This window comes from Nannobrachium achirus, assembly GCF_963921795.1.
Source record: "Nannobrachium achirus genome assembly, chromosome: 19".
In the NCBI taxonomy this organism is placed as follows: domain Eukaryota; kingdom Metazoa; phylum Chordata; class Actinopteri; order Myctophiformes; family Myctophidae; genus Nannobrachium; species Nannobrachium achirus.
The window spans coordinates 6,404,532-6,420,072 of record NC_137826.1 but is presented as its reverse complement, the minus strand read 5'-3'; the positions used below and the strand labels follow the sequence as shown (position 1 = coordinate 6,420,072).

The following is a 15,541-nucleotide window of genomic DNA, read 5'->3' as shown; positions in this document are numbered from 1 at the left end:
TCTTTACCACCTACAGTAGCATAGCAACGAGAAAGAGTATGTCGCTGCAGTATCTCCATCTTTCAACTTTTTTGTGGTTTATGCCCTACACTTCATCGTGTGGCACAAATGTGGTGAAAGTAGCAGATCTACAAGCGCACAACATGTCCCATCGATGCTAGTTTCACTACTTTTGGCCTTTTTTCGTCTGTATAGATAACTACATTGGGTCAATACGAACACAGGTTCTGTCCCCCTCTATTTCCTGAAAAGTCACCATTTTGGACATACAAGGTTTCCACCCGACATGCAGTGACGATATGTAATATGACTAAATAATATGCAGACATTATTATGCTGATATGATACTGTATGCTTGCAGCTGCAAAGAAACATGAACTCCTGAAGACATTATTACCTCCACCAGGCCAAAGGTAAAGGGTCGGATAATGTTTTTTTCACCCCTGTTGTGTGTCTGTCTGTGTGTTTGTTTGTCCGCGGCTGTGTGTGTATAAGTATACATACATGAATGATACAGTCATACAGTATCTGTTCCAATGAACTTGTGAACCTCTCAGATAAACCACCAGGGAACCCAAATGGAACATTACAGGTCTGCACCCTCTCGGTTGGGATCCCCAAAGATAAGAAATTGTTCCATTTGAGTTATAGACCCGTATATGGGTCCATTTGGACCCCTGGTGGGCCTCGGACCGGACATTGAGAAACAGTGCATCTAGTAATGGAACGCTGTGACACGCTCCTGGTGTGGTTAATAACACATGCATGTGAACTAAGACAAGATACCTCCCTGAAAGTTCCATTTGGTCATTCTTAATACTTAAGTATTCAAATAGCGCACGCTTTGATTATGGATTAATTGTGATTTTCTTTTCACTTGTATATTTTTTTAAATAATTATAATTACTGATATATTCTCAAAACAAGAGTTTTAGGCACACATAATAAGCAAACACAGAATAAAACACTATCAATTGAGTAATATGAAATTAGATAAAAACCTAAGTAAAAAAAAATGATGTAAAGATAAATAAAATAAAGTTGAATAAGAAAAGTGTGAGCTAGTGTTATATTTGGGATGGAGTTTCAGTATGTCACCACAGCACGTAAAGCCGATATTCAGAATCTGAGATGCGAGATTAGTTTACAGTCAGCCAATTGACACCTAAACCTTGTTCTATATCGACTGAAAACATTCTCACCCTGCTTTTAACATTCTATCAGTGACCTAAATCTCTCAACCTCCTTGGTATGAAATGGTATGAAAAGATGAACTAAGCATTTATAACCAAGAAAATAAAAATGTCCTGATTTGTCCTCATGTTATCTGATAACAATTTTATAATTATTATACTAAATATTACTGCAATTTTAATGATCACAAATGGTATCTTTATGATAAATGATTTTTGCACTGGATCAAAATAATGTCCCAGCCTTTTCAACTAATGTTTGTTTGTTGATGTTACACACCCATAAGGGACCATTGGAACCACCTCAAGGAACCACAAGGGTCCCTGAAACACCAATGTGAGACCCACCGGTTAGTCAAGTCGCTTGTGTAATTTAGTTCAATTTTTCGGGGGATTATGAAAACTATATATTTTTGGAAACTTCAGAGCATAACAAATCAGAAAATCCATGATTCCATAGGGGAATTTTTTACAGCTGCTGAAAGTGTGTGTCTCATTCACTTACTATACACTATACTATAAAGGAAAAAATTTACTCTGAAAAGTGATGACTAATCATACGTTTTTAGCACAAGGAATGTTTTTCATGCAAAACAAATGCTTGCATTGGATTCAGAATCATTAAAAAACCCTAGTTTCACCCCTCACATGCTACTTAAAGCAGATTTTTTGGGGAATATTGTTTTCCTTTATAGTATAGTGTTAGGGTTAGAGTTAACCCTAACACTAGTAAGTGAATGAAACAAAGCCATCCAGGATGTCAATGAATCATGACCATGAAACCTTTTCTGTGAAAAGAAAAGTTAAAAATTGCTAAGCAAAGGGTATATTTATTAAATGTAGTATATCAAATAATTAAATATAAAAATATGTTTTTATATAGGATCAAAGGTTTTATGGTCATGATTCACTGAGATCCTGGATGGTTTAGTTCTAGGCTTAACATAACTGTTATAAATATTTTTGTAAAAGTCTATGGAGAAAATGAATGGGAGATTTCTTTTGGCATCAGTAAACCACTTCCGCTGCGATGCTAGTATATAGCATCCAGAGATTGTGGATTGTCTGGCTAGGCGACACTATATCGTTGGTAACAGTCTATGAAGGAAGTAGGGAAGAGGCCCAATTTCCTTTCAATATGGCTGCTGTGCATAGAGCCTATTCCTTTTGTTGCGAGTTGCGTCTCTGAACCAGTATCCTCATGTTCAATATCTGTAATAAACTCTAATGCAGGGCTCTTCAACGTTTTCAGGCCAAGAACCCCATAGTCGAGAGATGAAGCAGGGACCCCCACAACCTTTCAGATATTTAACCACTTGAACCATCATAGTTAATAAACTTGACCTTTCACTCTGTACTTAGTCTGCTCTCTTTCCCCTCTATACCAAACCTCTTTGACGAAAATAGCCGATCTACAAGCTCACAACGCCTCGCAGCGCGAGGCGTTGTGAGCTTGTAGATCTGCTATTTTTGGCTTCTATCACACACAGATTTGGAGGCCCCCATGCATGCAGTAACTCTGAGGGCCCCCTAGGGACCCCCTGTTGAAGACCCTTGCTCTAATGCAAGTACATCAATGTGGCTGAGCATGCAGCTATACAGTTTCTTGCATAGGCAACTAACACATTAAGGTGATTTCAGAAAGGTTGACGGCAACTGCTTCTCCCAATGTGCACAAGTTAGAGAATACAGTCTTTAAAGGGCTTGCCCTGAAATCGATAGCAATTAAGGTTGCTAACGACAGACTTCAGACAGAGATTGGTGGCATTTGTTATTGTGCTTGTTGTATATCGTCACTGTCGGGCAGAAACCTCGTATCTCCAAGTTTCAAATTTTACGTTTCTTCGTAAAGTAAAGCCCTGCTTCATCATACAAGACTGTCGCACAAAACTAGTGAAAATAGCAGATCTACAAGCACACAACACCTGACGATGCGAGGTACTGTGTGCTTGTAAATCGCCTAATTTCACTATAGTTTAAATCATTTTTAAAACGATAAATACAAAACGAACGGTTTTGGACATACAAGGTTTCCACTGACAACGACGATATGCTGCCTTATTCAGCCAAATTCCCCAAACACCTTTGTTGCACAGCTCCTGTGTTGTGGCAGTATGGTGTTTATCGCATGGAAATATAACTTGGCATACGCAACACACACCTCAAGGCTACCGGAGAGCGGCAGGTCTTTTCAGGGAAATGGTTTCATACACGTGCTGCTGTGTTGGAGAAACTGACAGGGATTGGGGGGAAATGTCAATGCCATTGGTCAAGCTTGCATCTATTAGAGCATTAGTTATACAGTTGTCTTATAACTGTTAACAATATTTTTGTCTATACACAATACTGAACAAATTAAACGCCGCTAATGTTCACACAAGCTTACACATTTCTGAAAAGTTCTAATAACATAAGGCATAGAATATGAGAACATACCGTATGTACACAGCGGATCTAAGTTAATTGGTATCAAACGTCTTGTCCAATATTCACACTCCTGCAACCATATCATTTGTTAGAATATGTACAAAAATACAAATGCAAATGGAAATTTTCATTATACATACATACAGTGTGTATATATAATATATGTGTATATATATATATATATATATATATATATATATATGTGTACACACACACACTGTACATATATGTACACACGCTGTATATACAGTATAACTTTGACTAATAAAAAAACAACAATAGGGATTGATATCATAAAGAGGGTTATTTTGGAACATGCAGTTGACTTCGTACATGTCTAACTATGTGGTAAATGTCACTTTCTTTTTTTTTTTTTTTGCAGGCCATCTTGGTCTTTACTCCAGACTGAACCGCCACGCTCTACCTGCGTCCTCAGGCCGGGGACCCGGAAGCCCCGGCTCGGCATATACCCTGAAGAAGAGACATTAAACGCCATGTCTCACAAATGGACCACGAAACCTTCACCTTCTCCTCAGTTCTCCAATGTGTGCTCACTACACTTTCGACTCACTCTCCATGTTAGCAATGTCTCCGTTCCTCTCGCTCTGCTCCTCCGTGGGGCCACTCTCCTCTTGGCTGGGGACTTTGTCCTCCTCGGGGAGGCCCTGCTGGCTCAGCTTGCTGGCCAGGGACCAGGTGAGGGGCAGGCGGGCGCGGTGGGACATGTCGTGCAGCTCCCGGGCGCTGCAGCTGGGCGTGTTGGTCTCGTAAATGTCATGGAAGCTGTTGTAGTCCACCTCGTAGAAGCCGTCCTCCAGCGTGAGCACGGGCGTGAAGCGGTGGCCCCACTTGATCTCGCTGGTCACGTAGGAGCTCCGGGCCTGGCACGTCATACCTGCAGCACCACACACCAAACACATCACCGTGCAAATCAAAACTATTAGAACACTTTGAATTTGTCTTTAACCCATTATGATTCTAAAAATCAAACCTCAGTTGGAAGTGGAGCGTTGAATTTGAGCAGCTATACAATGTGTGTGTGTGTGACGTGCGTGTGTCTAGGCTACTCAACAGTAGTGGTCTTCTGTTCCTTTTTTTATAGTTTAAAAATCTGGCCACGCACCGCTGTACTAATGAAACATAACTCCGGCCATGCACAATTGTACTAATGAAACATAACTCCGGCCACACACCGTTGTACTAATGAAACATAACTCCGGCCACACACCGTTGTACTAATGAAACATAACTCCGGCCACGCACCGTTGTACTAATGAAACATAACTCCGGCCACGCACCATTGTACTAATAAAACATAACTCCAGCCAACGCACCGTTGTACTAATGAAACATAACTCCGGCCAACGCACCGTTGTACTAATAAAACATAACTCCGGCCACGCACCATTATTATACTAAAGAAACATAGCATGCATAGTGTGTGTGTGTGTGTGTGCGTGTGTGTGTGTGTGTGTGTGTGTGTGTGTGTGTGTGTGTGTGTGTGTGTGTGTGTGTGTGTGTGTGTGTGTGTGTGTGTGTTTGTGTGTGCTTGTGTGTGTGTGTGTGTGTGTGTGTGTGTGTGTGTGTGTGTGTGTGTGTGTGTGTGTGTGTGTGTGTGTGTGTGTGTGTGTCTCGGCTCCTCTACAGCACCACTTGGTGACCCAGGCCTGCATTGCAGCTATTTGTACTCTACAGACAGGATTGAGGACAGCATAGGCGAAAATGCCGCGGGGGTCGGGGTGGACGTGATCACTCCGTCCCCCCCCCCAGTCACTCCCAGAAGTCCCCCCCGTCCCCTCCAGTCAGGGACCTATAGTGGTCTAAATTCTGAAATCATGCACTAAACACGATCAAAGCGATTTACGATGCTTTTTGAATGATTTATAGATGCTATTATATGAGAACACCCCTCTGTTTTCCTGCAAAATGGTTTGGTCTGTGTTGCCAAGTTCTTAGAAACAGGTTTTCATATAGCTGGCTGCTTGTTTCTCTCACAAAATCTGGCAAAATGTCTACGGTCTACAGATTTTCGTTTGCTGCTAGTGCTAGGAAATGAAAGTTAACTTAAGAAACCACAGGAGACTGCTGCTACAGCTGAAACTCAATAAAAAACAATATTTATAACTTTGGTTCTGCCATTTCAAAGAGTTAATAAGGAATGCCGCCACCCTGGACAAGGAAAGGATTACTTTGTTGTTTTTGTTCCCACCCTGGCGTTCTTTTACACTCATAATCACTGACCATCGCGTGGTGGCCACATCAACCAAATGATCCTCTCGACTCTCCCTCATATTAAAGTGGTCTCTTTGTATTTAATTCTTCTCATAATATGTTTTTGAAATTTTACATGCAATACACTCTTACACACTTAGATCAATAACATTGATTGAAAACAACTGCAACTTGAAAGACCTCTGTAGAGTGCATACCTCCGCCAACACAATGCGGTTCTCAAGATATGAGATATGAGATGTTTACAACTGCGATATGAATGATTATGTAATTTTGGTGCATGTGTGTTACCAGTGGTGGAAAGAAACTAAGTACATATACTACATGTATTTTGTCTATTTGAAAATAGCCAATCTACAAGCTCACACATTTTTAACTAGTGAAATGGGGACATTCTGCACACTGATACTCACTTTTGGTACTTTAAGTACATTGTGATGCCACTTTTGCATCACACTTTTGTACTCAAGTACATTTTGAATTCCAGACTTTTCCTTGAAAGAGTGCCTATCTTCATTGCAGTATTGATACGTTTAATTAAGTAAAACGTGTGAGAACTTTTTTCATCACTTTTTTCATCACAAAATGAGATACAACTAGAGACCATCCTTTCGATGGGATCCCACCAGCCACGGTGCCAAATCGGTGCGTATGGTGCAATGGAAAACATGAAAAGACTTCTGGTGAAACAGGTGAACAGCGTCATAGCATATCAAAAATATGCCTAACCATCCTCACATGCGTTAAGGTGGGTTATTGTCCTTTATAGTGTTATCATTTGTATTTGACTATGTGTGATGATGGGAAATGAACCTCTTGAACCCCATTGCCCCCGCTGGCGGGGGCAAAAGGTGTTGACCTCTGAACAGCTGTCAATAAATGTCAATAAATCAATAGAGACCAAATCAAACAAAAATGTCTTTGTTGATTATTGTTACAGTGGTCCTACAGCATAGTAATCAGCTGCCATTGTACTTTTCATCCATACATTACTCATATTACAGTGTTATTACTACTTCTTGTTACTCGTTTTTATCATTTTTCACCCTATACTTTAACATTACTAATATTACAGCACTACTCTCACTAAAACATCTGTAGAGTTTATATAGTTTGGAATATATTCATACAATTTTGCCTATCAATTGATGACACCTTGGTGAACAATTTCTCTATTAACTATATATGTTTTCAATGAGGTCTTGAGGCTCATTCACTATATTTAGAAGGCAAAATTTCCATAGGCGGAGGTCTTTTTCAATCATCTTTTCCTTGGTAAATGATCACAGCAGGACAATTTGGTGAGAGAAATGTGATGTTTTACACTGCATTTGTGAATTTTCAGGGGTTAGCTGACATTTGGTGAGTCAAGAATAGCCACAATCATTGTAGTTTTGTGTCCACAACTGTTCCAATTTGGGCATACATTTTAGGCGGATTTTTCCCCTGGACCCCCCTGGGGCTTGGGATTTATTTGCTATGCATTCATTTATCCATCTACTTGTGTGTGTGTGTGTTTTAGTGCGACATAGGGCATTAATGACTTGTGATTTTTGCAAGTCGACTCGACTCAGTAAAAAGATGAGTTGAAGTCGACTTTATCGCTTGATAACGTCATCATTAAACGATAGGGGAGGGGAGAAGGAACGAGGGACAAACCCCGAAAATGACTTAGCTCTGGACTAGCCTATAGCGATCCTTTCTCCCTTAATAAGGCTTTTGTTTTGATGTAAATATTGCAGATTAGTTAATTAATGGCTGAGTGAAAACTCCCTGTGCTAGTGTGCTTCATTCCATTGACAAAACACAGTTGGAAAAGGAGAGAATCCTGTCCTTGACAATAAGCAATCCTACGGTTTGAATGTTGTACACACGCACACATGGAGAAAAAATAATGATGATTTTTTTTTCCCATCATGGTGGGAGTCAACTTGTGTAATGAAGTCGACTGAGTCGACTTGTCGACTTTTTGGTTAGTGCCCTAGCACTGTGAGTCTGTGACATCATGTAATGAATGATATATATGTGTAGATTTAGTAGGCTAGGCAGCACTCTCCCTTCTTCCCTTTGTATTCGATTGCCTTGTAGATGTGTGCTTTACACATAACATGATCGTGCCTTTAGGTGTGGATTTTGCAGTTAGAGAGTATTCCTTTTGAAAGTAGATCCTCCCTAGTCACATCAACATCCTTATCCACACACAAATGAATAGCCTGTGAAACAATGAGTCATGTCATCTCTCCGTATCAGATCCTTCCTTTTATAGCACACTGCAGTCCAGAGTTCCTCAGATGCCTTCTTTGCCCACTTGCGGAAAGACCAAACTATATTTTGGATTCCTTTCTAAAACATCCTTACTTGAGAATTGAATGGAATTGAATACACTCGCATTCTGTACAGTACATAATGTAGGTGCAGTGGTGGAAAAACTACTTCAATAAAAGTATCAAGTATCATACTGCATTGTAGAAATACTCTGGCACAGTCACGCCTCACTTCTACCTATGAGGACGGATCCTTATTTCAATGCAGATTTCTACAAAGAAACGCTCCATTCCCATTGAAATGCACTGGCAGAATCGCATCTGGTGTACAAAATGATTGGCATCAAAATATACTTCAAGTAATATATATAATATAATATAACATAACATAACATAATATAATATAATATAATATAATATAATATAATATAATATAATATAATATAATATAATATAACAATACTAGTAAGACGCCTCAGGGCGACATGCGCCAATTTTTGGCCATCTGGCCAGTGATTATACCGAACCAGTTACCCATACTCTATATGGAGACCCCTGCATGATAGTCAAGAATGTGATGTCAGAACATGCCCATATATGGGCTTTACCAAATATGGCCATTCCCAGATGCCCTTAATATTGATGACATCGGGACAGGGATCTTCATATATGGGCATAAAACGGAAAAGGACGTAATTAATTTGCAAGTTTGACTCATGATGACATCAGCGACCTCCATATACAGTATGGGCATAAAAGGGACATCGAGCGTGCCAAGGGCAAAAAAAACGTGCCCTTGGCGAATATGGGTCTGGCCCCGCTCAATTGTGAATCAATTTCCTCTCCCCCAAAATTTGGGGGACCAATCAGGGCCCAGCATTGGTCTGATCTAACCAATCGTGTCCAGAGCCATTTTTTTAACCCACCCCTTGGAAATGAAAATTCTGCTCGCGAGTCCAGACTAATAGCCGATACACAGTGAGGAATTAGTATGAGCAACGCCAGGCTATTTCTTTTCAGCCTTTTCAGCCTTGTTTACATTCTGAAAGCTTTCGCTGTCGCTTCACGGAACTATTCCAGCACCGCCGTGTACATTGTTTAGATACTGTGCTGTTTGCTTGTGCACATATTATATAGCATGTTGTTTGTTTAGACAGATGCTCGGTTTGATGTTTATCTGGTATCCTAGTTACTTACTAGCAATTACACTTGTTTTCTTAGCATATATATATACTTGACCATTTGACCTGATAAACGTTCATGCCATTTACGGATAAGAGCATCTGCTAAACGCTTGAATTGTGTATTCATCACAATGATGAACCGACAACAGTGTGACAGAGCAGCCTCTGTCAATCTAATTCTACAGTTCACAAATATACATTCATTCATTGTCTGTTATGCTTATATTATGTATAACGTGTAGATTCTCAGTCCCACAGAAGGTGCACATTCTGCTGTGACTGGAAACGAATGTGATTTTGTTATCTGTTCATCAGATGCTGTATGGGGATGCTGCTTGAAGCCTAGCTGTCTATTTTCCTTTGAAGCCCAACTGTGGTGCTGATAATAGATTGCAAGTAATGAGGCTGACAGACACCTAGTCTCTAAGTTGCCTTATTCTGAGTTGCATTATTTAGTATTTTGTATTTCACTTACCGGTATGTTATCCAGGCCTGGAGTTACATAAATATTGTTATTTTCACCTTCAAGCCTGCCTCATGTCCATTAATAGAATTATTGAATGCTTTAACCAGTGAAAAATAGCAGATATACAAGCTCACAGTGCCGCGCTGCGAGCTTGTAGATCTGCTGTTTTTTGAAAAAGTCGTGAAAATGTGTGCAAATCTTTGAATATATGTATTTTCAAAGCGAACGTTTGTAACTCAAACTTTGCTTCTGGGTGGTCCCTGGAACTAAATATTTTGAGATGGGGGTCCGTGGCCAAATACACATAATTCTGGGGGTCCTTCACATGAAAAGGTTTGAGAACCACTGAAATAGTAGTCTCTCAAGAACAGACTAACTGAGCTCCATTTAAGTGAAAAGGACCTTTTCTTTGACGATGGCTGGCCAGACTGCTGACATAGAAACATAGGTTTTTCAAAAAACCTTAGAAGGATTCACGCTTATAGAATCGGTTCAAAATTCTAATTTTCACGATTTTTCAAAAATAGCAGATCTACAAGCTCGCAGCACGGCACTCGGTGCCGCGCTGTGAGCTTGTATATCTGCTAATTTTCAATAGTTAAAGCATAAAATAATAATACGCAATAATGTGTACCCGTTCTAAATGGGTTAATGACATTTTTATGGGTTTCCACAGACTTTTAAGCCTCTCTACAATCCCACTTGGTGATAAATGGTGGCAGTGGTGACAAACAGTTTTTGGACAACAATGATTGGACAAGACTGGTGCTATATTTGTTTTGACAAGACGAACCACTTGCATTTTTAGACTTTTTATTTGATGAGATTTAAGGAGACTAGACTGCCTGTTCTCAAAAAGGGATTAAAATAATGTAATTTAAAAGCCTTCGCTTGTGATTTGTTCCGCAGTAAAGTCATTGAAGCTGAACCACTGCTTCTGTGGTTTTCTGTGGACAAAACTGTCTGCTGTTCGCTGTTGCATGTTGTAATGGTTTTGTATAGTTTGCACAACCACAAGCACACCTGCCCTCATCTATTGATAATGAAATGTGATCTTATTTGCATCTCGTTCATTATTATGCCTATTGGGCAGCTGGTGATCTAACAAAGGGCCTGGCTCTGTGTGGTGTTGCCACACACGATAGCCAATGCTATATCGTTGTTGTCGGGTGTAAACCTTGTATGTCCAAAACCGTTCGTTTTGTATTTATCATTTTCAAAATGATTTAAACAAGTGAAATTAGCCGATCTACAAGCACACAACGCCTCATTGTGCGAGGCGTTGTGTGCTTGTAGATCGGCTATTTTCACTAGTTTTGTGCGACAGTTTTGTATGTTTTGATCAGGGCTTTACTTGCCCGACAGTGACGATATACGTATACGGTATACTGCCTCCATCCACATTCATTGAATACATTTCAACATTTGTTTTCTTTTATGCTATTCAATGACTCAACTCAATTACTTGTGAGATCAAGATCATCAAACTATAATCTCCTGTAAAAGTGCATACACAAAAAATCCCTGTATAAATTTAGCTCTGAGACTGAGGGTAACAGTTTAAGTCTTTAACTCGTACTCTTAATTTGTTCAATTAACAAATATATAAAAAACTATGTGTCTGATACTTTTTCTTGCTGGCACTTATGTATAGCAAAAGCCATTCAATGTAATCCTGTTCTGATAGTGCCATAGTCTCCATTTACTAGTTTGGTGTTGCTGACCTAGCAAAATATGCTTGGCCAAGAGTATGGGAAAACACAGGCATGGCATCACGCACACACGCACGCACGCACGCACGCACGCACGCACGCACGCACGCACACGCACTCACACATGCTGCAAGTTGACAGAAGAAGCAAAGTGGCTCTCTGCCACCACAGAAAAATGCTTGGTGGCAGTGAATAGAGAGGCCACCTGGCCATCAGAAGGTCACCGGTTCACCACCCCGCTCGAAGTGTCCCTGAGCAAGACACCTGACCACGAACTGTCTGCTCCCCCTGGGTGCTCAACATAACCATCTGAGCAGCCATCAGCTGGTGAAGCTGAAATAGACTTTCCCCCACAGGACTAACAATTAGGGTTGGGATACTTTCAGATTATTATTATTTTTTTTTATGACTTTATTTGATAGGATAGTAGACTGACAGGAAATGGGGAGAGAGATGGGGAATGAAATGTGGCGAAGGTCGTCCAGATCGGGAATCGAACCGGCGACGCCACCAGGCATCATAGCCTAGTATGTGGTATGTGCCCGGACCACTAGGCCAGCGGGAGCCCTCCTTTCGCATTAACGATTCCCTCTCAACGGTCTGATTCCAAAATGAATCAAATGATTCCAAATGGTCTGTATACTCTGAGAGTGTACAAACAGGACCCGCAATGGGTCCATTTGGTTCCATTTGTACACTCTCAGAGTTATGGTGGTCCTTGAAATTAAAAAGTTTGAGAACCACCGGTATTGTAATTGTATAGCAGACTGAAGTCCACAGACCAGCTCTGACAGAGTGATAAAAACCTGGCTCCAGAAACAGTTCCAAATGTGTTGGAACCCATTCCTGGTTCCTCAATGTTGGATCCGGTTCCCCCGGTTCCGGATCCCCCATTATTCTGCAGTGAACGTTGTGATGCATTGTGAGCTTGTAGCTTTTGGCCAAGAAAGCCAAGAGAGGAGCCGAGCAGGCCTTGGGGCAGTCAATTATTTTGGTTAAAACATAATCCAGCAGGTTATTTTTTGGATTCATGTTCAGACTTAATACAAACTACCACCACCAGTTTATTAGCTGTTGGCTAATATGGCGACTCCTTAGACATTTTTAAATCTAGATTATATGCCCTAGACTTAATGCCCACATTATGATTTGCCCTAGTACTGTATATGAACTTCATTGTTATGACCAAATCCTACCCTGTGGTTTTTTAACATTGTGTTGTTTTATTTGATCTTATTTTGTTTTTCTTTTCATTTCATCTATATATTTTCAGCTCTATACTGCCGCATGGAAATGGTTTGATGATGCGTGCTGGCACTTTTTACAGTTTTTCCTTTTCTCTGCTTTTGTTTTTGCTGTTTGCCTTGTCAGTCTGTCAAAGGGAGACCAAAGGGTCTCTGTGCACTTCACAACAAGGCTTGGGGATGATGTTGTACTATAAATAAAAAATAAACTGAAAACTGAAAAATAAACTAATTGGAGTGGAACTCGTCATGAGTGATCTTCCCTTTGCTGTGAACAGCTATTAATACTGGACCATCTCACAATGTCCACAAATCCCCTCCGTGTCCAGAAAATGTTCTGACCACTTACCTGTCGCTTCCACCATCCCTTCCAGAATGACGACGATCTCGATGTCTTCCTTTCCCAGGTGGGCTTGTGAGACCTCCCAGAAGGGACTCTTGTGGTTGATCTCGTGGCAGATGATGAGCGGCGACACCAGGAAGAGCCTGTCGTCCCCCGTGTCGTAACCCACGTTTATGTCCGTCTGGTTGAGGGGGATGAACTCCCCTTCCTTGGTCTGCTTGGACTTGATCAGCTTGGCTCGGATGGAGGCCTCCACGATGTGAGAGTTCCGCAGGTCCCCGACCCGGAACATCAGGCACAGCCGGCCGTCCCTCATGGAGATGACCGCGTTGGTGGAAAACACCAGCGTCTCCGCTCGCTTCTTGGGCTGCGAGATCTTGACGAACATGCAGCCGACCATGAAGGCGTTTACGATGGAGCCCAGCACGGACTGCACGAGCAGCAAAAGGATGCCCTCGGGGCATTTGTCCGTGATGACCCTGTAACCGTATCCAATGGTGGTCTCCGTCTCTATAGAGAAAAGAAAAGCCGACACAAACCCGTTGAGATTGTTGACGCACGGCGTCCACTTATCGTCCGACATGTGGTCGAAGTCGCCACGCAAATAGGCGATGAGCCACCACATGAGGCCGAAGAAGAGCCACGTTATGGTGTACACCAGGACGAAGATGAAGAGGTTGAACCTCCACTTCAGGTCCACCAGGGTGGTGAAGATGTCCGTCAGGTAGCGGTACGTCTCGCGGACGTTCCCGTGGTGGACATTGCACTTGCCGTCCTTCTGGACGTAGCGCTGGACCTTCCTGGCCTTCCTCTCCACCTCTATCAGCTGCTTGGGCAGGTCATCTCTCAAATGTTTGGAGAGCTTGGCCGTTCTGAAGATGGCTGTGCTCTCCACATCCCGATCCATGGGCGCTTCCCTGGATTAGTTCACGCCTGCAGTGAGACATTAAGAGACAGTCTATTAGAGTGACTCGTTTCAGAAAGTTCATGTAGAGATTATTCTAATGTGGATGTCATCGAATAATATAATACTGGATTCTTGTTCTCTCCCTCTCTCTCTCTCTCTCTCTCTCTCTCTCTCTCTCTCTCTCTCTCTCTCTCTCTCTCTCTCTCTGCACAGGCGGACTGGGCATCTGGCTTACCCTGCCAACTATGATTTTTGCCCTCATTTTAGGATAGTTAAGGTAATTTTTGGTCTGGGCGGCCACTTAGTGGTGAGGGCCATCCTTCAGAGCAAAGAAGGCACTCATCATTGTTCCGAAAAGAGCTCTTGTGTTAGGAAAACCGTGTTTTGAGTTCTCTACTAATAGTCTTCCCCACATAACATAACCCACAGTACAGGGGCAGTTCAAAAGATACACAATATGTTTTGTTTAGCATGAAATTCAATTATTATAATTCTTTACCAGAACGCGGATGTAAAAAGAACTCACTCTTGATCATGGCATTGTAATGTATACAGTTATGACAGGGACAATTACCAGAGGGTAAAGTTGACATAACGTGTTGACAGGGATTACAATAGGTCAGCTCTGACTGACAAGTGTATTTTTGGCCCTCTTCTGGGCAAATAAAGGCTTCTCTCTGAAACCAAGACCAATGTTGTAGTCAGGAAATCTTAAATAAAACCTGGGAATAAATTCCTTACCAAACAATTTCTTCACCAATGTGATCGTAAAGATGTCTAGTAACGTATCTAACAAAGATTGAAATTCAACATCCCTAGCAAAATATTTGACAGCAAGAGTAATTCTGGGTCTCATTCACTTACTATACACTGGGAAAAAACACTCCCAAAAATATGCTTTGAGTAGCATGTTAGGGGTCTAACTAGGTGTTTTTAATTATTCTGAATCCTTTGCAAGCATTTGTTTTGCACGAAAAACATTCATTGGGCCAAAAACAGACAAAAGAACGATGGTTTAGTGATGGGGAGTGATTTTTACCCTTATAGTACAGTGAATAGTAAGTGAATGAGACCCAGAATTACCCTAGCTGTCAAACATTTTGCCAGGGATATTGAATTTCAATCTTTGTTAGATATGTTACTAGACACCTTTACGAACACATTGGTGAAGAAATTGTTTGGTAAGGAATTTATTCCAAGATTTGACAGGTATTCTGCTAATTTTCCCTGACTATTGGGATCACTAGACGAGATGTTGCAATGTTTCCCTAAATACACGGTCTAATCTAGAAGACAAGTGAAATCAATAAAATCATGACACCAGCCAACCAGTCAACTGTGCTATTAGAGGGCAGTGTTGTAGGCCTATGCAGTGCGTCCTAATCCAACATAACGCCACATTACAGACATTCTCAATGCAGTAATAGAATCTTCATTCATGATCAGCAGTTGATGTGACATTCATAGTCTTGACTTCCGAGGTGACCTCCAGGCAGGTCACTGCCATGGTGGAGAAGAGTGCTTATTTAGGCCTAGAATTATTGAATGCTTTAACCAGTGAAAAATAGC

At 41.3% G+C, this 15,541-nt stretch overlaps 1 protein-coding gene across 1 annotated transcript; it reads right to left on the bottom strand.

The window, feature by feature from the left end:
• Positions 1-4,174: 4,174 nt before the first annotated feature.
• On the bottom strand, positions 4,175-13,972 carry LOC308304260 (G protein-activated inward rectifier potassium channel 2-like; the record flags this gene model as incomplete). The annotated part of the gene is made up of 2 exons (XM_080748826.1): positions 4,175-4,515; positions 13,072-13,972. The coding sequence occupies 2 exons, from the start codon at positions 13,970-13,972 to the stop codon at positions 4,175-4,177; spliced, it is 1,242 nt and encodes a 413-aa protein (XP_080604952.1).
• Between the last annotated feature and the right edge of the window lie 1,569 nt (positions 13,973-15,541).